This window comes from Mus pahari, chromosome 8, assembly GCF_900095145.1.
Source record: "Mus pahari chromosome 8, PAHARI_EIJ_v1.1, whole genome shotgun sequence".
Lineage (NCBI taxonomy): Eukaryota > Metazoa > Chordata > Mammalia > Rodentia > Muridae > Mus > Mus pahari.
The window spans coordinates 64168142-64191070 of record NC_034597.1 but is presented as its reverse complement, the minus strand read 5'-3'; the positions used below and the strand labels follow the sequence as shown (position 1 = coordinate 64191070).

Genomic DNA, 22929 nt, shown 5'->3' with positions numbered 1-22929 from the left:
AACATTTAGTCAACTGCAGAGATAATAATTTAATCATTCCTGCAACAAAGAAGTCCCCAAAGACTCTAGATGATAGTAGCAAGATTAGTAAAGTAGGAAACCAAAACCTCACCTGCTACCCCTACCCCTCCACAAGCATCAAGTTCTACCACCAATACACAGTTGAAAAGGCCTGAAAATTCAAGAAGCCAACCAGGGAGCCACTGCACCCAGAAACAGTTAACATTAACAGCATGTGTACTAACTGCTACAAAAAGCCATTTTACTTCATCTGCATCAGCCACCCACCCCGACCCCAATTCAGTTTGGAACTAAAGGGGAAACAGCCTTTGCCCCAAGGAGTAAAAAGGTGACATATGTCAATATTCTGGCTTTTTAGGGTGTTGTCCAGGGTGCTGGTTCATTTCTCTAACTCCAGATACAGCTAGAAAACCAGCAGGCTGCTACCTGTGGCCACAGAGACAAGAAATGAGCTGAAAGCCTGTGGGTGTACCAGAAAACTAGTGCTCTAGTCATAGACTGACACACATGGCTCACTCTCAGACAGAAAAAGCACCAGTGCAGGATTTGATTTATATCACAAGGAACCAAAAGGAAAAAAAAGGTTACTAATAGAACTTAGATGAACTAAAAGAAATAGGGATAATGGGAGTGGGTGGTGATGATGATGATGATGATTACAGTTGAAGAAAGGCTTTTTATTGAAAGTAAGGGAACATATACACAGTAGACACAGCAAGAAAAAAGGCCTTGGCAAGCTGGGTGTGGTGGCGCACGCCTTTAATCCCAGTACTTGGGAGGCAGAGGCAGGTGGATTTCTGAGTTCAAGGCCAGCCTGGTCTACAGAGTGAGTTCCAGGACAGCCAGGGCTACACAGAGAAACCCTGTCTTGAAAAACAAACAAACAAACAAACAAAAAAAAAACAGGCCTTGGCAAAGCAGTTTCTTTTCTAGGGCTGGGAGGTTTTAAACTATCTGCAGGCTCTACCTCCTCTAATTTAAGGCTGGTCAGTTAAAGGACAGGATGGCTAATTGGCCCATAGCTGTTGTGTAATCTGGCCTTGAACTTGCTGAGTCAGCCCATCAGCAGGGGCCCTATTGGCAGGAAAAATACACCCAAGGCCTTAGTGTTAAGCTGCTGGCTTTTATCTCTGTTCAGGAGAACAAGGAGGGAGCCATCTTGGAAGTTCACCATCTTTATTTTACCTGGCCACAGCCTATCTCCCTGTCTTTCTGCCTATCAGGTAATCTGTCTGCCTCCTCGCCCCTCAATCCCCTCTCTGAGGTCACCTGAACTGCTGTTAGAGATTCTAAGGCACAGACTGCTTTTAACTGTTTCCAGCTGAAGAGGAAGGGGCAGCAGACAGAATGCCTCAGACAAGGGCGGCTCTAAGCATCCAGAAAAAAACTTTACCAACGGCAACATTCTAAAACATGACGGCCATTTAGAGACTGTGTGACGGTGACTTTAGAACACTGGGAAAAACTAAGAAAGCTAAAAATTGGACAGTTAAAAGACAAACTCTCAAGTGTACTAAATGGGAGGGAAGAGCAACTCAACAAAATCAGCAGAAACAGAAAACCTAGCAAATGGTGGCACAAACAACGAAACCCAGGGAAAGTAGACGGAAGATGAGGAAACCAGCAAGCCAAAGGTAAAGAAAGATGGACAAGATGGAAACTGTGGGCCCAGTCACCAGAGCAGTCCCAGGACGCAGCCAGGCTGTCAGGGTTAAGAATCATGACACACTAAATCCAAGAAGTGTAACACTCACTAGCTACTATAGAAAGAGAGGGTCACAACTCGCCCATTCCCAGAGCTTTAACACTAGTAGGCATGCCTGAGGCTGCCAGTCACACCATTTACTGCAGCTGGGAGCCAAGGACTACAGTAGCCACCAAGGACTGAGGCCGTTGGGAGTTAAAGCCCAAAGCAATAAGCACCCAACCTAAGCACAGCCTTAGGTTTCTGCCTTCTAAAACCTAATGCAACAGACCCCAAGTACTCAGGGCCTGGAGCTCTATCAACCCTCTAGGTTGTAAAATAGAGCTCCGGGGCCTTGAACACTCAAGGACTAGGGACCACTAACTCTAGAAAAGCTTCTCCAAGCCTACTCAAAATTTCTATCCAGGTAGAGAGAGAGGACTCCAACCAAACACTGGTAACAGTTTGATCTTCAAGTGTTTAAGTCAGCAATAACGCACACGTCTGGGACAAGAGAAACTTATCAATGGGCAACAAAATCAAATCTGTTTTAAATGATCATGACTACATGAAGAACTGCTTATAAGGCCAGTGCTTGCTGCCAAGTCCGTCAACCAGACTTCAGTCCCCAGAACCCATAGGATTTAAGGAAAGAAATAACTCCCTAGTTGTTTTCCTCTGACCTCCGTATGTATGGCCTGACCTGGAGTGCACTAGCACATGCAGGGACACATGCATGCATCCACACACAGGCATACAAGCATACACCACCCAGATACATATGAATGCTATAGTGGTGTGAATACGTATGGCCCCCAAAGCTCAAGTATGTGAATGCTTGGCCCATAGAGGGTAGGAGGCCACTGTTAGGAGGTGCGGTCTTGTGGAGGAAGTGTGTCACTGTGGGGGCGGGCTTTGAGGTCTATGCTCAAGCTACAACCAGTGTAATACAGTCTCCTTCCTCCGTCCGCTGGATGAACTCCCAGCTGCAGCATCACGTCTGCCTGCCTGCCTGCATGCTGTCATGCTTCTTGCCCTTATCAACTCATGGAAGCTGATAATGGACTGACGCTCATCCATGCAGCCTCCAGATTTAGTGACTTTTTAATCCACTACAAGTAAATGTTTTTCTTTTCTTTTAACAGATTTCTTTGGCAGCTGAGGTGATACTGCAAGTTACTGAAGGCTTTTTTTTGTTTTTTTGAGAAAAAATGTTTCTCGGTAACAACTCCTCCTTCTCTTTGTCATTCTTGAACCTCACTAGTTTTTAACATGGGGTGGGCATAAGGAGCTCCTAGCTGGTGCACATCTCTGCTTTTGAATTAATCTGACATTTATTGAAAAGTTGTTGAAGACATGCTTTCACTGGGCAATACTTTAAGTAGTATCTGCCTATAGTCCTTACCTGTCTTAGAATCAGGTAAGAAAAAGAGAAGGGGGGCAAAAGCACCCAAAGGTGAAAATTAAAAATAAAATTGCAGGCTGGAGAGATGGCTCAGTGGTTAAGAGCACCGACTGCTATTCCAGAGGTTCTGAGTTCAATTCCTAGCAACCACATGGTGGTTCACAAACCATCTATAATGGGATCTGATGCCCTCTTCTGGCATGTCTGAAGACAGCTACAGTGTACTCTCATATAAATAAAATAAATAAATATTTAAAAAATTAAATAAATAAATAAAATTGCCTCTATAGAGATAAGATGATCGTACTCACAGAAAACCCAAGAACTGCACACACATACAAAACTGCACACACATACAAAACTGCTCACACATACAAAACTGCACACACGTACAAAACTAGAATAGTTTTAGCAAAATTCAATACAAAATTAGCAGGCAAAAAAAAAAAATCTGTTTTATTTCAATACACTAAAATAAACAACCTGAAAAGGCAACAAGTCCATCTGTAATAGCACCAAACTGAACAATACATGATACTAAACATAACCAAACCAATGACTTTTATGCACTAAAAGCTATAAAACATTGCTGAAAGAAACTGAAGACACACAAAACATGGAAAGATACTGGCCCAAGAGGTATGATGAAGTGTAAATGTTCCTACTAACCCAGGCAACCCACAGGCTCAGTGGAATTCCTACTAAAACACCAATGCCTACAGTCTTCTTTTTCCTCTTCTTCCTCCATCTTTCAATTCATTTGCAATCTCAGTCACAATGGGTAAAACAGTCTTGAGAAATCAAAGGCTGGGAACCTCATCTTTCCTGATTTCAAAATATTACCACAAAACTCTAATGATCAAAGCAGTATGAAGCCAAGTATGGAAGCACATGTCTGAAATCATAGCACTGGGAGCCTGAGGCAGGAGGGGAGAGACTAAGCTACATAAATAGACCCTGTGGGAAGAAAGATAGTATGATACTAGCCATAAAGACCAACGGACTAGCGTATCAGGCCCAAACAATCTCTCACACATCACAGAGGCACGTGATAGACAGCAATAGCCACGATACACAAAGGGTAAATGATACTGTCTTTTTTCAATGTAATAGGAAGGAGATAGTTAGATGTAGAAGAATAAAATTGGACTTTTACCTTTAGTCAGAAAGAAAAATTAATTCAAAATGAATTGCAGACCCAAACATATGTCCTGAAACTATAAAACAAATTGAAGACCCTAACATATGCCCTGGAGCAAAATACACAGGACAGTTTTATGATATGAATGTGACAATGATTTCTCATAAATCATACCAAAAACATAAGGAACAAAGGCTGTTACAAGTAGAATTGTATTAAACTTGAAAACTTCTGCACAGCAAAGGAAATAGTCAGACAAATGAAAACCAACCTACAGAAGGAAATTAAAATATGGGCAAAGTACTGAATAGCATTTCTCTAAAAAGATAATACATATGGACAACAAGCACGTAAGAAGACTCAGTGGCATCAATTTTTACAGAAGCATAAATCAGAACCACATTAAGGCGCCTGCACGATGCTTGCACTAGGTAAAGACATGCACAACCAAGCCTGACTACCAGAGTTCGGAACCCAGTACTCACAAGGTGAAAGGAAGGTAGGCATGCATGGATATGCGCGCGCGCACACACACAAACACACACACACACACACACACACACAAATGATATTAAGTGTAATTTTAAAATTTTGATAACCCACAGTGAGGTATCATTTTACATCCTTTAGAAAATAAGTATTGGCAAGAAAATGAAAGAATAGGAGCCCTGCACAAGTTGATGAAAAACAGAGAAAACATTCAAACTAGAGTACTGGCATATGATCCAGTAATCTTGCTTGTATATACTCAAAAGAACTGAAAATGAAAGAGAAAAAAGGAGGGAGACAGGGAAGAAGGGAGACAGGGAGGGAGTGAAAAGTGAAGAAAAAAAAAAGTACTGTCATATATTACTTATCACAGATGAAGACATTTGAAAAATGAAATAAGCCAGTCACAAAAATGCAAATGCTACATTTACAAAGGCATCTAAATAGCCAAACTCTGAGAAAGAATGGTGGCCATCAACTAGTTAAGAGAAAAGGGAAGTGTTCAATAAATATAGTTTCAATTTTGCAAAATAAAAAGTTCTACAATCAAGCTGTGTGAGTTGGCACGTGCTTTTAATACCAGAACTCTACCACGACGGCAGGAGGATCACCCTAAATTCTGAAAAGCCCATTTTACATAACAAGTTCAAGGCTAGGCTAGACCTTGACTCAAAAAAGGCAGTGCCAGAAATCAGTGTCCACAAAAACCTTTAGATATATATGTATGCATAGATGCAGAGATGGTAAACTTTAGATATATATGCATGCATCCATAGATGGCAAACTTTGAGTCATTTGATTTGAACATAATTTTAAATTTTTAAAAGTAAAAAAAACTCTAGATTCCAGAAACCAGGAGAGACCCCTTTTGGTTGTCAGCATTCTGCATACTGTCAGACAATTTGATGGGATAAGAGGAGACACAAAGACAATGAAGACACAACACAGAAAGTTCACTATGTAGCATTACTGGAAACAATTCATGTCTAAGAAGCTCTCAGCCTTGCCCTGTGTGTCTCTATCTGACTGTTGTGCCTTTTGCCCCAGGACTGATAATAAGCGTAATTATTAAGTACAGCATTCAGTACAGTTCTGTACATTGCTCTGGGGAGTTATCAAACTAGAGAGGATGAAGGGAGCCCACAGATCTGTGCCCAAGTCAGGTGTGGTGGCACATGCCTTTTGTCCCAGCACTCAGGAGGCAGAGGCTGGTGAATCTGAGTTCAAGGCCAGCCTGATGTACAGAGTTCTAGGACAGTCAGGGCTACACAGAAAAACCGTCTCAAACAACTGAATAAATGAATGAATGAATGAATGAATGAATGAATATATATTTACACTAATAATGTTCTTTTTACTTTCATAAACCTAAGTTCTTTATCCCTCAAGAATCCTTGCCTTAAAGTAAGCTTGAATTTAAAGTATAAAATAAAGATCTATTGGGCTGGAGAGATGGCTCAGCAGTAAAGAGCACTGACTGCCCTTCCAGAGGTTCTGAGTTCAATTCTCAGCCACCATGAGGTAGCTCACAACCATCTATAATGGGATCTGATGCCCTCTTCTGGTGTGTCTGAAGACATCGACAGTGTACTCATATACAGAAAATAAATAAATCTTAAAAAAAAAAAAAAAAAAAGTAAGATAAAGATCTACTTAAGAAAAACTTAATGAAAACTTTTGCAATTGTTTTAGTACCTTTTACACATCTATTTCAGGCAAAGCCAAACCCTGACAGCCAGCAGACTGTCAAGTTTTACCAGAAAAGTAAAATAGCAAAGGCCATATGATGAACTCCGCTTTCTCAGGGCCAAGTCAATACCAAACAGCAGTAGGCAAATGTCAATCTCGAAAAGTGCTAGTGAAGGTAAGATGATGTCTGTCAGTCTGGCACACTAGCCCACAGACATGCCTGCCCAAGGATTCTCACATGTTACTACCAAAGCCTAGAGCAACACCAACTAAAGCGTAATAGTAATAAAAGGAGCCCTAGAAGCCTGGCACAGCCCAAGTAACCTCAAACTCCAGTCTCCTGCTTTCCTGCCTGTTTCCTCCGTGCTGAGATTATAAGCAGGCACAACCACACCTAGCCATGTATACTATTTTAATTCAATCAAAAATGACTTTGCCTTTTAGCTTTAGTTACTGAGTGACTTTTGGTATGGTTGGATTAAATGTGCAGCCTTATCCATGCTGTGAGCTCTGAGCTGTGGCTTCAGCAGCGGCTCATTTGCTTGCTCAGCAGACCTATCCATGGGATGTCCCCAGAAGTCCGGTCATACTCCAGAAGCACAATCAATTCTCTATCAATCTAAGGAGATAACACAAAGAGCCTCATCATTGCCAGCCTGGGATGTGCAGGGACACTCTGCCTCAAAGAAACGAGCATCATGGTTTTGGCCAAATGATTTCATTATTAATAGTATTTTCAGTCTGAATCATTATAAATGCATTACTTTTGTAATTGAAATAAAAGCATGTTTCCATTAGTAAGACAGACCTAAATGCTTCTCTGAAGATTCAGGTTTTTAAATGAACTCAAATTTGATCTTTCTCCCAAATGTTGTGCCATATCTTAGATAACACTCAGTTTGCTACTTCACTACAATCAAGATGAGTTCTTTTGGGCAGAAGCTGCAATCCTAGCACGGGGGGCTGAGGCAAAAGGACCCTGCGAGTCTGAGGCCAGCATGACTACAGAACGAGACTGTTGCAAACCACATTTTTTTAAGAAAGAAATTAGTCTGGACACAACGAGGAGCCCGGTAACCCACTGCAGGTGAGACAGGTGGGTGGGTCCTGGGAGCTTGCTGATCTCCGTAGAGTCCCATGGGCATGTGTATCCCATGTACACCTGTACGTGCGTGCACACACACACTCATCAACTAACAAATTAAAATAAAAAGAACTAAAGTCTCTCTTGGCTTGTCCAGACATTTACATAACAGGGTGATAAGTACTGATGTATACCAAGTGAGAAAAGAATGTGTACAAAAAGCAAGTGAAACACAACTTCTGCTAATCTTTGTGCTTAGACTACTGTGGGATAATTTCTGAAATAATTTACAAAGCTCAATTATACCATACAGAAAAAAGGAATACTTTTAAAAATCATACCGAGTGGGGCTTTGCTACCACCTAGTGTTATATCTCAAAAAATACTCCTTAATGAAAATTAAAAATCATAAGATACTTTTACTGCTGAAGATTTTAACTGTAGGAAGGAAAGTATCACAATATAGAAAAATACTGCTTTTTAAAGCTGTTAGATAGAAAACTATCTTATGATCCTTAAATTTTGTTACTCTAAAGCACACAATGATAATTTTCTATAGCAATATTTACCAGGACTTTCAAACATGAATAGTTTGCGTCAAACAAGAAGCTAGTAACATCCCAAGCAGCCCCCTCTGCACTGTATCTTCAGTACGTCGGGTTTGTACTGAAGCGGACGCTATGTTTAATGCTGACATTTTGGTTCCATAATGGGAGGAAAGCAGGACTACAGCTCCTTGAAATCCCTTGTTCCCTTACCGCTGCATCATTTATGCTCATCATCACCTTCCACCCACCCCAATAACCTAGTCAAACATAAAACATAAACAAAACAAAACAAAACAAAACAAACAGTAAAGTAAAATAAGCCTAGAAGCAGAAAAAGAACAAGACACCATTCTTGGTTTATTCTTTCTTCTTTGGTAAGACTACTTTGCAATGCAAACGACTAAGTTTCTCTGTCCATTAACCCAAATACCATCTCCAGAGATTTAAGGTACATCTAAAGAATTAATCACTTGAAAACCCCATGAAACGTATTACAGTGGAATTCCCCTATAGGTTTTTAAAAATTATATTACATGTCAAATTCTACCATATTATTTTTCAAACCTGACAAATTCTCTGTGAGTAATAGATAATATGTCTTATCCCTCATGTATCTAATGCTCAGCCTCTGAGAGTGAAGGTCAGATGTAAATCCTGATGTGTCCTGTCCACAAGTACTCACTTGAAATGACCTCTCCATCGTTATTGCAAAGTAGTATTCTCTCCTGGGATATTTTCGCTCACAGACCAAAACTTGATTGCATATTCTGCCCTTTGCTCCAGTTTGCTTGGTAATCAATTTTTGCCCAATCATCTGTGAGGAAACAGCTTTTGCTTCTTCTGGACTACAATAAGAAAAAAAATTCAAATTCTTCTGTTCTCCAATTGAGAAAAATCTACACCACAGCTAACACTCAGTGTTTTCAAATCTGATAATTTAAATAATTTTTCTTTAAGAAACTATGACTTACGAGAAAACGATCTTCACTCCTCCTTTGAGGCCACTTGTAAATGTTCCTTTTCCTCTGCCGCCAGCCAAAACCTGTGCCTTTATCACGACATCCTTTGATCCTAGAAGAAAAATACTTTTATTACACAGAAAGCAGGGAGTCACATCCAGGACAGTATTTTATTTAATAAGTGTTATTAAATGCGTCCCATTACCATAATGTCTAAGACTAAGGCATTCCACATACATAGATGTTCTAGATTTGAAAAGTACAACATATTTCACCATATAAAAGGTCTGTCCCTTTAAAAGATTAAGCACTTATTTTAGATCATTTCTGAAATAGTATACTGAAAATACTTTAGCAATTCTTAAAGTAGTGCTTTGGAAGATATTGAAAACACACTATTAAGACTAAAATGTTTTCTTAAAACTTCCCAGAAAGTTTTAAGGAGAGATGGCTCAATGGTTAAGATCTCTAATTGCTCCTCCAGTGGAACCCGGCTCCACTCCCAGCACCCACATGGTGACTCACAACCATCTGTAACTCCAATACCGAGTGACTCCACGCCTTCTCCTGACCTACACAGGCACTAGGCACACATGAGACATATGGAGACAAAAACACCCATACATACATACATACATACATACATACATACATACATGCGCGCATGCACACACACATACATCCCAGTTTCTCTATTCAAATGTAAACTTGTGTCATGTGACTGTTGAGTCACAAATACTACTCCAAGCAGAACTTGAGACTTGGGATAAGCCTATGACTTGAAATCATTCCAGCAACTGGACTGATAGGACTGATAAGGCCTCCAATAACAACAAATGCAACATGTTAGCACACACTGTTGAGCAGTGACCTTATGAAGAGTACTTACCAAGAGTCAGGAAGATAGGCATAAAAGAATTTCCAAATGCTGTGTTTAAAAGTCATTCATATAGTTTATAAATCAGCATATTATACAATATATATTTCCCTTCCCTTTCTAATTTACTGTACAAAACTAGCAAACTTGACGCATGAAAGATGGCTCAGTGGGTAAAGTGCTTGATGTATAAGCATGAAGTCCTGAGTTCAGAGCCTGAGCACCCACATCAGGCTCAGGCACACAACTATAGACATAGGTAAAACCCTGGAGCTGCCTAACCAGCCAACCCTGCTGAAACTGAGTTCTGTGTTCAGCAGGTGACTGTGTCTCAAAACAATATGGAGGACCAGCAAGATACTCAGAAGGCAAAAACATTTGTCACACAAGCCTAGGGACCTAAGTCAAACCCTGGGACACACAGGAGAAAACTAAAAGGCTATCCTATGGTTTACACACACACACACCCACACACACACACACACACACACACACACACACTGCGCACAGCATGGCACAATCATGCCTGTACCTAACATACACCATACAAAACGCATGCATGCACATACACAGCGCATGGCACAAGCATACCTGTTACCTCACATGCACTATACAACACACACACACAGAGAGACTCACACAAAAAACAATTTTTCTTAAGTGCACAGCAATAAAGGAAGACATCCAATACTGACCTTTGACTTCACATGCACCCACACATTTCTCCCAAACCTAGCAAACTAAATAGTTAATCTAGATTTTACTCACTGTTAAAAAGGTATTCCTTGTCACAAAGGTAGTCTCTTGTCACAAAGACATGCATAATTTCTGATCCTCATCACTCTGCCCCTCTTAACATTTTTCCCACCCTAACAGTGTATCATCATTTACCATATTATGGCAAAAGAATACAGGGCCTCATGTTATTTGCTATACCTCAAGCACAACGTCATCTCTGGGATATGACAGCTACCTTATAAATACATATTTGAACAGACTAAAGATGGGCACTGCACTATGAGAAAAAGTCATTTCCAATGCACAAAGCAGAATAAATAGCTAATCACTGAGATAATCAATGCTTTTGGTGATCAAATAAGAAGTGAACTATGCTGGGTGTTATGGGGCACATCTTAGCACTTAGGAGGCAGAGGCAGGTGGATCTCTGGTCCAAGGCCAGCCTGGACTACAGAGTTGAGTTCCAGCACAGCCAAGGATACACAGAGAAACTTAGTCTCAAAAAACAAACAAACCAAAGCAAACAAACAAGAGCAGAGAACTCTAGCATATAGGGTTCCACAAAAGGACACACAAAACGCTGTAAATCAGCCTACACTGGAAATGTTTACTGCCTGAGTCAGAACTTGACCCTAAAGTTAGTCAAAAGAGAACACTCCCACTCCCCCAACTATAGCACTGGCCACTCCTTGCCTCCAGCTGGGCACCTGCCCTAGCCACCATTCTTCTCACCTGGATGATGATATTTAAAGACTTAGTCAATGAGATGACACTCTACTTAAAACTACTTCTAGCAGCCATCTCAGAGTGAAAGCCACAGTGTTTACAATGGCCTACAAAGCCCTAGAGCCTAGACAGTGTCCTTTTAGCTCCTGGGCTCACTGCACTCCAGCTACACTCCTCTCCTCCGGCCGTCCAGGCTCACCCTAACTTACTAGCTGTCTAGTCATGGTTCTAAGACTCATATGACCCCTTAGGCCTACTTACACTGACAGGCCTAGCTAAGAATGCAATCTGCACACCTCTGACCCATTTCCCTTCTCTGACCTACTTTTCCACGAGAGATTCATCAACTTCTAATACATTCTTTTCTTCTGCGTATCACTTGTGGCCTGGCTTCCCCACTAGAATGAAGCTCCAGGCAGCTGAACCTTAGCTCTAACATGGATACTGATAGGCTGTTGCAGGAGTATCCAAGACAGCCTGCTGAAAGTTGAAAAAGGAACATGTTAAAAAACCTTGAATTCTCATAAAAATCAGAATTCTCATAATCTAGACTATTTTCCATTGCTCTAGAAAGACTCAGAACTGAAAATACTAGAAGCTCATGAGTGCCTTATTTGGAAAAGACCATTCCTACAATAAGCCAGACTCACCATTCACTAGTGTATGAAACTCGCAATAAGGTTACTAAAGGTAGTTTAAACGTTAACTTAAAAAAATGGGGGGGGGGGGCTGGTGAGATGGCTCAGTGGGTAAGAGCACCCGACTGCTCTTCTGAAGGTCAGGAGTTCAAATCCCAGCAACCACATGGTGGCTCATAACCATCTGTAACAAGATCTGACNCCCTCTTCTGGAGTGTCTGAAGACAGCTACAGTGTACTTACATATAATAAATAGTTAAATCTTTAAAAAAAATTCGGGCTGGTGAGATGGCTCAGTGGCTCGACTGCTCTTCCGAAGGTCCAGAGTTCAAATCCCAGCAACCACATGGTGGCTCATAACCATCTGTAACAAGATCTGACACCCTCTTCTGGAGTGTCTGAAGACAGCTACAGTGTACTTACATATAATAAATAAATAAATCTTTAAAAATAAAAAAATTCCTTAATCAATAAGTAGCCTCCGTGACCAGAAGACAGGTAGTGTCCAAACTAAAACAAAACTCTTATTCTTTCTAGCTCTCCCTTGTTATCTGCCAAAACTCCCAACTTTCTAGTACTCATTTACATAGAAAGATGTACAGAAGGGGAGAATTAGAAAATTAAGTATGAGGATAAATGATTAAAATAGTTCAATCAACTCCATTAATTCATGCAACAAATTCCATACATGGCAGACAGCGCATAGAAGGTTCCGAAACCACAGTGAGAAGAGAGCCTGAGCCTTTCCTCTCAGGGATTACAGTGCGTGCTCTGCGACAGACTGACAGCATGCCTTCATCTTTGCAGTATTTCCTAACAAGAGCAAATGTTCTCAGTGCATAAGATGTCTGCTCCACAGGCTCACAGTCAGGGCTCGCAAGGCTGGAGAGATGACCTGGTGGTTGGGAGCAGTCACTGTTCTTACATCAGGTGGCCGCAGCTCACAATCCCCTGTATGTAACTCCAGTCCCAGGGGGTTCCCAGCCTCTTCTGGGCTGTGGGCACCGCATACATGTGGTGCACACGTACTCACACAGGCCAATACACTGCATACAAAGAACTTTTTTAAAAGAAACATCTTTTTAAATAAAAGAGTCAGAGCCCCTGCTGCCCTTTACTGACCTGTAAGTCCTAATCCACAGACATTTCTAGAATACAAAATAACAAAATAATTATCTCATATTTTAAAAAAGCTTTTCAATTAGTTTTTCAAGAAAAAAAAACTAAGTGGAAAAAATAATAATTTGGAAATAGAGACAGTTTTTTTGACTTCATTAATAAGTTAGGACTTGTTGCCATGGGCCATATACAAACTCAAGTCCCATTGCATTCAATTAACAGGCATTTCACTGACATTAGTATTCCACAAAACTTTTGCTGAATAATCTAAAATTTTATTCATTTATTTATTTATTTATTTATTTATTTTTGGTTTTTTTGAGACAGGGTTTCTCTGTATAGCCCTGGCTGTCCTGGAATTTACTTTGTAGACCAGGCTGGCCTCGAACTCAGAAATCCACCTGCCTCTGCCTCCCAAGTGCTGAGATTAAAGGCGTGCGCCACATAATAACAATAAAAGCTGTAAATAAAGTCATACTCTCAAGTCAAGAAAACAATGGTCATTCAAAATAGTTTACCTAGTAATATTCTCATTTTTAAAGAAAACTCATATTTACAGCTAAAGTAAATGAAATTTTAAACATTTCTTAAATTTTGTGTGAAACATTAGTAAAGAGCACTGGCTGCTCTTCCAAGGGACCTGCATTTATTTCCCAGCACCCACATAGCAGCTCAGAACTGTCTATGACTCCAGTTCCCAGGCTTCTGACACCCTCATACATGCAGTCAAAATACTAATTAACATAAAAATTTTAAAAGTTAAATTAAAAAACAGATAATGTACCAGCCAATTTTTGCAGCTCGTTTAACAAACATTAGTGTGTATTGTTGACCTAGTTGTCAGGCATCTTTCTACGCCTTCGTGATGTTATCAGTGAACATATAGAGACACAACAAGGAGCTTAGCTTAGAGTTCACCTTCTTCATTCTCTTGCATCCACTGGGAGCAAGGAAGTAAGTCTCACCCTTTCCATACCGCACATGAAAGGCTAAGATTTCCCTTCAGAATTTTTCTAAAACAAAAAAAACCAAAAGGTCAAACAAAACAAATTCATCACAGCCACCATCCTTTGAGCTACAAAATAAAGGGAATAATTTAGTCTGTTCTAGCGAAGAGGGAGACGTCAGCACCCTACCACCTATATAAATGATTCCTAAGTCACTAATAGTACAGCTCAATATCATCTCACAATAACTATAAAGTCTCAACAATTATACAATTCCACCTTCTCAAAAACAAGCCAAGTCAAATGCGATGGCCCACACCTAATCCAAGCATTCTAGGAGGTAAAGACAGGAAAGTCTTGAGTTCAAAGTCATCCTCAGCAATGTGAGAACCTACCTCCCAAAATATACAAACGCCAAGTCATCAAACTCAAAGTTCACATCTTATACAAGTTTCTGTGTCAAGGTGACTAAAGTGGTTTTTAAAGTACCTAATTTTTTGGCAATTGCGTAAGCTTCATCAGATGACTTTGCCACGAAGCCTTTGGGAACAGAGACACCTGCTTCCTGCAATAATTCCATACTCAAGTACTCATGCAGTGAAAGATTCCTTTGCTGCTGCTGCTGCACTTGGAGTCCATGCTTGTTAAATAATCCAGAATTTCCCAGAACCTAAAAAAATTGGAGACACATTTAAGTATGACAGTGGCAAGTTTTCATCTTTTTGTTGTTGAGAGAGAGCACACAGGAGGGAGGGAAGGAAGGAGGGAGGGAAGGAAGGAGGGAGGGAAGGAAGAGTGGATCTATTTATATTTGGTTATAGAGTGCTCAGTTCTCCATTACTACAACAAAATTGCTATATTAAATCATCCAAGCACACTAGAGTAGCTCAATTATAACATAAACTAAAAAGGCTGGTGTACAGTTAAACACCGAATGCTACCCTTGGAACTTTTCATTGTTTCCTCCTCATCCATCCCTGGTTCTTATTTTACTCCTGGGTTTTATTATCATATCTCCATTAGCCTACAGAAAATATCTACCTAAATGATAACTTCAGAGGCTCTAAGGCCAATCTCATCTTCTCCACGAAACTGAAACTGTTTCCCAATTCTTTTTCTCTATCCTCCACTGGGATTTATCTGGCATTAGGTACATGAAAGCTGAATATTTGGTACCCAGCCACACTCCTTCCAAGAGAACATGGCAACTACAAACTCCTGCCCTTTTCAACCTATGTTGAATATTCGTTCATTCTGTTAAACATTTAAAGCACATAGGAACTAGACATAGAATTATGGAATTATCCTCTAAGGCTGAATTCTTGTGTGTATTTGCATGCAAGGACAGTCAGTGCATAAACATGCCAGATGAATGGGAAAGAGTGCTCATACAGAGAGAAATCTAAAGCATTGGAATTACGACCCAAAAAGCCAGAGGGGTGGCTCCGAGGGTAAGGTGTTTACAGTCCAAGTCTGGAGACCTAGGCTTAATCCTCAGAACCCCTGCAAAAGTCAAAGTTGCCCTCTGGCCTCTACACATGCACAGTGGGTAGCACTCACATAAAGACATTTCAAACACAACATACACACATTGTTTTCCTTATTCAACAAAATGTCAAAAAGAAATCTCTAACATGCCTTACTGCTGAAAGAGAAGTATGCAGCTTACTTTTCAGCTTCCCGTACCACAACCACATCTCAGGACGCACTCACATCAGTTACATCTAACATCTATCAGAGTCTAAGCTGAACCTAATAAAATGTTGAAATACCTGACTTCCTTTTCAAAGACCCTCAGTCCTTTCGATCTCAAGGCAACATACAGAACAAGTCACAAAACCCTTCCAAGGCCGCACTGAAACAGGACTCAGCCTTTAGCTATACACTTCCATTACTTCCACAGGAAATCCAACCCCAAAACATAATTCACACCAAAAAAATAGAGTGTCATAAGAAAGAGAAAGTCTGTTTCTTGAAATACATTCTTGATCCACAGCATTAAAATGTTTCTTAATATGCAGATTCATGGCCTCCATGGTCTACAAAACCAGAATCTCTGAAGTGGACTCAAAGAAATCTGAACTAGTGACAAACCACTTAGTTGAATCTTAAGGATGCTAGTTTAAGAACCTCTAACCTAACAAGCTAATCAATTTAATAGCACTTTGTTGCTAATTCAACTAGTTAAACGCTGGCCAGGGTGGACAACATGGTTCAGTATGTAAAAGTGGCTTGCCATGAAAGCCTAGCAAAGAGTTCAAACCTCAAAACCATGAAAGGTGAAAGGAGAAAACTCCACAAAGTTGTCCCCTGAACCCCATGTGCACACAGTTTACACACACACACACACACACACACACACACACACACACATCATGGGGGCGGGAGAAGATAGGAGGAGGGAGAGGAAGGAGAGGCAGAGAAGGGGAGGAAGAGGAACAAGAACATGAACAAGAACAAGGAAAAAAAAACTAATAAAAGCCTGGCTAACATTTCATTTAACTAACTCAATCCCTTGACTCAGTGTCACTCCAATATAAAAGCCAGCAACTTCCCACTGTTCTGGATATCTATCAGCTGACCTATCCCTAGATATTTGCAACAGACAATGAGTCTAATACCTACCCAAAGGCAAATATAACATTCACAGAAGGCTTACCCACTAAGACAAAAAGGCAAGTGCCCCAATGGTTTACCAACAGGTTCAGGTATTTATATAACAGGATACTTCAGAGGGGGAAAAATAGTTGTTCACCCATTAGTGAATTAAAGTCACAAATGTAATGCTGAAGCAATGATGCCAAAGAAAAAAGAGAACTTCTATAATATTTTCTACTTCTTATGTCCTTCACTTATGCATGTGGATGCACACATCATGGCATATATGAAGCGGTCAAAGTTAGCTGCCTGAGTCACTTCTCTTCTTTCAACAATGTGAGTCCCAGGATCCAACTCAAGTTCAGGCCTGGGGCCACACATCTTCACCCACTGAGCCATCCAGCCCACCCCTGTGTTCTCTTTTTACATAGTTCAAACTGGTCAAAATTGGCCAGTAGTGGCAGAACTCAGAATCAGTGGTTACTTTTCAAGGGAGCATTGATAAAGGCACAGGGCTCTCTGTGAGCTGACAACTCTACCTGTCTTATCTGAGTGGTGACTTACGAGTTGTACAAACATAAAAATCCATCTAGCCATTATATTAAATCATGTATTTTATTGTACATAAACTATAAGGCAAAATAACAATAAATACAGGTGAAGGAAGTACCTAGGTAAACCTAGTGAAGGTTGTCACATTAATTTAATGTTTCTATAAGGAGACAGTGTGCCACGAATGTTACAGATGTTAATGCTGAGGCTAGAGAGAGGGCTCAGCAGTTAAGACATACTGTTGTTCTAGGCGACCCAGGTTCTGTTCCCAGCACCCACACTGAAAAGCTCACAACTGCATGTAACTCCAGTTACATGCTGGGGAATCTGATACTCTCTTCCAGAGTCTATGAGCACTCACACACATGTGCACACACCCATGCATAGTCACATACATGAACACACAATCAAAAACACAGTCAATCAGCAGTCTATGCCAGAAGATGGTACTTCCTTAGCTGCATGTATCAGAAAGAAATACCACAGAAACAGATCCCCCAACCTAAAACAAGATCTGAAGACACTGTAGGGACATCAGAGTCTCAACTACCTATTAGGTATTCACTTTCAATGATAAAGTTTCTCCATACGACTATACTACGGTTATTTGGGAAAAGATCCTATTCCTTAGGAACTGGAGAGGGGGCGGTAGGGGTGGGGAGTTGTCTTGGTTTGATTTGAGATGGCCTAGGCTGGTCTAGAACTCTAAGAATCAAGTGATCCTGCTATCTCAGTGCCCAAACTGCTGGTACTACACATATTATGGGTTCCAAAACGTTTGATTCTTAATGATACATATATAAGTATACAGGGTGAAGGGCCATGATATCTTCAGTTTACTCTCAGGTAGTTCAGTGAAAAGGTATGATTTCATAAATGTATAAATATATGCATATAATTTTGAGATTGCAATTTAATTACAATATTTATCCTTGCCTTGCCTTCCTCCCTCCAAACTCTCCCACACACCCCTCTTCACTCTCCTTCAAATTCAGTCTCCTTTTTCACTAGTTATTGCATTTATAGATGTACTCATATATGCATATGAATTCCTAAATCAGCCTGTTCAGCTCAGCTGATGCTCCCTGTATGTATGTTCTCAGGGATGACCACTGGGCACTGAGCGACTAGGTGACATGCTCCTCCCTGCGGAGGGCCGCCTCTCCCATTCCCAGCAGTTCTTAGTTGCCTAGAGCTCTGAGTAGGGCTAAAGCCTTGTGGCCTTTTTCTCATTCACTCTGCCATGTCCACTGCTGTCATCCATGTTCAGCTCACATTGGGCGGTCATATTGGTGAGACTTCATGGGTATAGCTTCCGACAGGACTAAAAGATGCAATCTCCCAGCAAACTCCCTCGTCCTGACCCTCTGGCTCTTCCAATCTTTCAGCCCCCTCTTTATCAATGTTCCCTGAGCCTTGGGTATGAGAATGTTCTGTAGGTGTACCCACTGGAACTAGGCTCCACAAGTCTGCACTTTGATTGGTTGTGGCTTTCTGTAGTAGTCTCCATCTGTTGCAAAGTTAAGTTTCCATAGCGAGGACTGAGGACTACAGTTATCTGTGAGTATCATATGGAATAGTGTTAGGGACTATGCTGGTTTAATAAGCTAGTTGTTGTAGGTTCTCTTTCAACAATCCTGCCTTCACTATCACTAAGTGGTTAGCTAGGTTTCCAATATCAGGCACGGTCTTCCATTGAGCAGGCCTTAAATCTAAATGGGGTTGCTGATTACTGTCATGGTACATGTGTCCCTGCTGCACCCTTAGGTTATCATGCCATGGTGGTCACTGATACAGTAGGACAGCTGTTTGTCTCTCCCTCCTTCGGGAAGATGTGTGTGGTACCTTCTAATACCAAGGAAGCTAGTCTCCAGGGAGGGGACATTTGGATGAGTCTCAGCTCAGAGCTCTCCCTGCCCTTTTCTGAAGTACACGGTGTCTTCAGGAAACACACTTAGAGTCCACCTCTTGGGGGTAACTAAGGACAAGAGCAATAGGCTGTATGTTTTAGGAGTTTCTTGGCCAACAACTCAAAAGAGGGCTTCTCCTGCCTAGTATTGGAGGTGTTGTTAAGGTGGCCTCTGGCTGTTAGATTCAGACATATACTTAAGATAAAGCATATGGAGCCAGGTGGTGATGGTACTTTTATTAAAAATAAAAATAAAAATAAAAATAAAGATAAGGCATATATTACAAAATGTTCAATCAGGTGAAAACATCACAATACTACTGTTGGAACGTTTTCATTAGTTTGAGTTTATCTGTTTTGTTTTGCTTTTTGGTTAAGACAGGGTTCCTCTGTGTAGCCCTGGCTATCCTGGAACTCATTCTATAGACCAGGCTGGTCTTGAACTCAGAGATCCACACCCAGCTCTTTAAAGAATTTGACTGTCTGAAGTATTTAGATACATTGTTTCTTTGCAGGGTTAGCTGTTGTTACTTCAGATTTCATTGGCTTTTAAAGTTCTGTTAGTAATTCAAAATCTTGCAGAATCCCAAGGACTGGGCAGCATCAGAAGTTACAATCAGACAAGAGGAGGGAGCTTTGGTGTTCTACTGCAGTGGCTGTGAGTAACAATGTGTTGTCTGTTTTAAAGCAAATGGAACCCACATGTTGTTATACATGTTGTTACCATAAAGAAGTGACAAATGAAGCTGGGCATGGTGGCGCACACCTTTGACCTCAGCATTTGGGAGGCAGAGGGAGATGTCTAAGTTTGAGGCCAATCTGGTCTACAAAATTGAAGGACAGCCAAGGCTACAGAGTGAAACCCTGTCTCAAAATAAGAGGAAAGGAAATTAAGGAAAAAAGAGCATTCCTGACCCCCAAAAGTGGCCAATTACTGGACAAACCCATGAATACCTGTCATAACCTGGGTTATTCTCCACATAAATACAGAGAAACTGGAAGACCAGAGGAATAATTGCTGTTTCTTTCCGAGACAAGGTTTCTCTGTGTATCCTGGATACCCTGGAACTTACTCTGTAGACCAGCTAACTTTGAACACAGGGATCCAAGTGCTAGGATTAAAAGACCTGAGAAGCCACTACCCTGCTCAGAGGAATAATTCCTTTCAGTGAACTGAATTACTAAATTTAATGTGTGTCCTTGAACAAGTTTCCTCCTAAGACATTGTGTCCTCGTCTACAAGAGCGACTCCAAAGACACATTTTTTAAAAGATTTATTTGATGTATATGAGTACACTGTAGCTGTCTTCAGACACACCAGAATAGGGCATCAGATCCCATTACAGACCCTTGTGAGCAACTATGTGGTTGCTGGGAACTGAACACAGGACCTCTGGAAGAGTACTTAGTGTTCTTAACTGTTGAGCCATCTCTCCTGCCCCCACCCCCACCCCCACCCCCAAAGACACATTCTTAATGCTATGGTAAAAGGGAAAGAGCTGAAATAAAGACAATGTATCAAGCATCCCATAAGGAGATGCAAAGGCATTTTTAAAGGAACTTCCAAATAGATTAAAAACTATTAGAATAAAAACCTACTTGTTCACTAAATCCTTATCCTCTAAAAATTTGGCAGCATTATTTAAGGAAGGGGTGAGGCTCAATCTATCCACCGATGATGTGTCTAGTTACTTCAAAACATAACCAAAACTCTATCTTAGAAAGCTAATCCTACTCTTGAAGTTTTAAGGTACTAACACTGAGGGCCAATTTCTTTGGGGCTTGTTGTTGTTTAATTGGTTTGTTTTTGTTATTTAGTGACAGGGTCTCCTGTAGCCTTGGCTGGCCTTGAACTATGTCCATAAAAGATGACCTTGAAAGTCTGGTTCTCTCGCCTCCAGCTTGAGTGCTAGGGTTACGAGGATGCTGGGGATGGAACCAGGCCTTCCTACATGCCAGGCAGGCACCCTACCAAATAAACTGCATCCCCGGTACCCAGTTTTTTGTGTTCTTAATGCTGTAGAACAGACACCACAAGCACACAGCTTCAGAAATGGACCCTTGTGGAATTAAACCTCAGTTCTGTCTCCGCCTGCTATGAATCCTGGGCCAAAGTACTTCTCTGAGCCATCATCAGATCGTCATCAATGGTTACTGGCCTTAATGACAACCCCTGGGCTGTTGACAAGCCTAATGACCTTAGGACAACATCTGACACTCTCTAAATGTCGAGAAACAAAGTAGGTACGAGAGGCTGTCCAGAAATGAAGTCCTCTAAGACTCCTTCCTTACTCGCCCATCTCAACAGCTGGGAAACTGAAAAACTCGTTACCAGTACTCACTACCAGGACTGACTGATAGGTCAGCTCCGCTGGTGTCCCGAAGTCCTTCCCACCTACGACAGTTCGCTGGACCTCAAAGTACACTTGAAGGGCATCCCCCTGACCCAAAGGGGGCCCGGAAGCGTTGGCCCCGGGCAGGGACGGCCCCAGTCTCCTCTGGGATCGCTCCGGCAGGCTCCCGCCAGCGAGACCGACGGCCAGGCCGCCCTGCCGTCGTCCCCAGCGGCCGTGGGGACGGAGCCGAGCCGAGCTGCCCGAGCTCCAGCTCGCAGCCCTGGCCCGCAGCCTCTGTGCACCGCAGGGCATCCCGGCCGTGCCAGCGCCGCGGAGAGCCCCGGAGCTGGGCCGCGCCCCCCGAGCCTTGCCCGCCGATCCCCCCGCGGCCAAAGCGAACTGGGCGGACTTACCTGAGCGGCGGCCCGCAGCGTCGTCTGCGGCCGGTGGCTCCTCAGGGCGGCCGCGGCCAACTGCCGGCCGTAGAACATGGACGCCGCCATTTCTGAGTCCGACCCGTCCCCTGGGCACCGCGCAGGCGCAGAGGCACAGCTGCCCCCGGGGGGGGGGGGGGGGCTCCCGGCCGGTGACAAGGACAATCCTCGGGGCGGGGCCTCGCGTTAACCCCGTCGCTGCCGGAGGGGCCGGGTTTGGCAGGCAGAGAGCAAACTTTGGCCCTCAGAACTTTCACCTCAGAAACAAGTGGCTAAGGGGCCACCAGATCACTTCCTAGAGAACTGTGACGCCGCTACTTCAGTCTTTTTACCTTCTCTGAGCCCTAGTGGCCTCACCTGTGAAATGGGGTTAGTTAGTAAAAGCGAATGTATACATTGAGCTTTTAGGATACGATAGATACTAAAATAAAACATAAAACAAAATGAAATAAAATAATAAAGACAGTGCCACTGATACTCAAAAGACTGTTTCTCACTAGTTACTAAAGCCAACCACAATGAAAACACTAGCAAAGTATCTTTGAGAGAGCTAGAGAGATGACTTAGTTTGGAGCTGGTACAGACAGCTCATCACTGCCTATGGGATCTAAAACCCTCTCTGGCCTCCCTGGGCACCAGCACACACATGCACATACATATATCCAACAACGCATACATATAATTAAAAGAGAAAATACTATCACATTTGAACTGAAAAAGATATTAGGTGGGGGTAACCTAGGACCCAGGATGACCTATTACATGTTCTCTCACATTTAAATATGCTATCTTTAAATTTTTTTATATGTATGTATTTATGTGTGAGAAAGGGTTAGAGGCCAGAAACTATAGAGGATCCCATGAGAGGACACAATAATATGTCTGTGTGAAGGCACAGTAACTAATAAGACTCATGTAAGAAGGAACAGGGAGGTGAGGGAAAGGAGGAAGGGATCAACCAAAACTACATATAAAAATGGTATAAGAAAGTCTATGAGTTGGATGCTAATTTTTAAAATATACCCACCCCAAGGC

The 22929-nt window shown here is 41.8% G+C and overlaps 1 protein-coding gene across 1 annotated transcript in view; it reads right to left on the bottom strand.

Moving 5' to 3' along the window:
* Sucla2 (succinate-CoA ligase ADP-forming beta subunit) overlaps window positions 1–21999 on the bottom strand; it is a 40645-nt gene extending 18646 nt beyond the window's left edge. Inside the window, exons 1-4 of the mRNA XM_021203131.2 lie at window positions 21874–21999; window positions 14555–14735; window positions 9033–9132; window positions 8744–8906 (exon numbers count right to left, since the gene is read on the bottom strand). Coding sequence (XP_021058790.1) covers window positions 8744–8906; window positions 9033–9132; window positions 14555–14735; window positions 21874–21963 — 534 coding nt within the window. The 5' untranslated portion in view covers window positions 21964–21999. The remainder of the gene's footprint in view (window positions 1–8743; window positions 8907–9032; window positions 9133–14554; window positions 14736–21873) is intronic.
* Window positions 22000–22929: the final 930 nt, after the last annotated feature.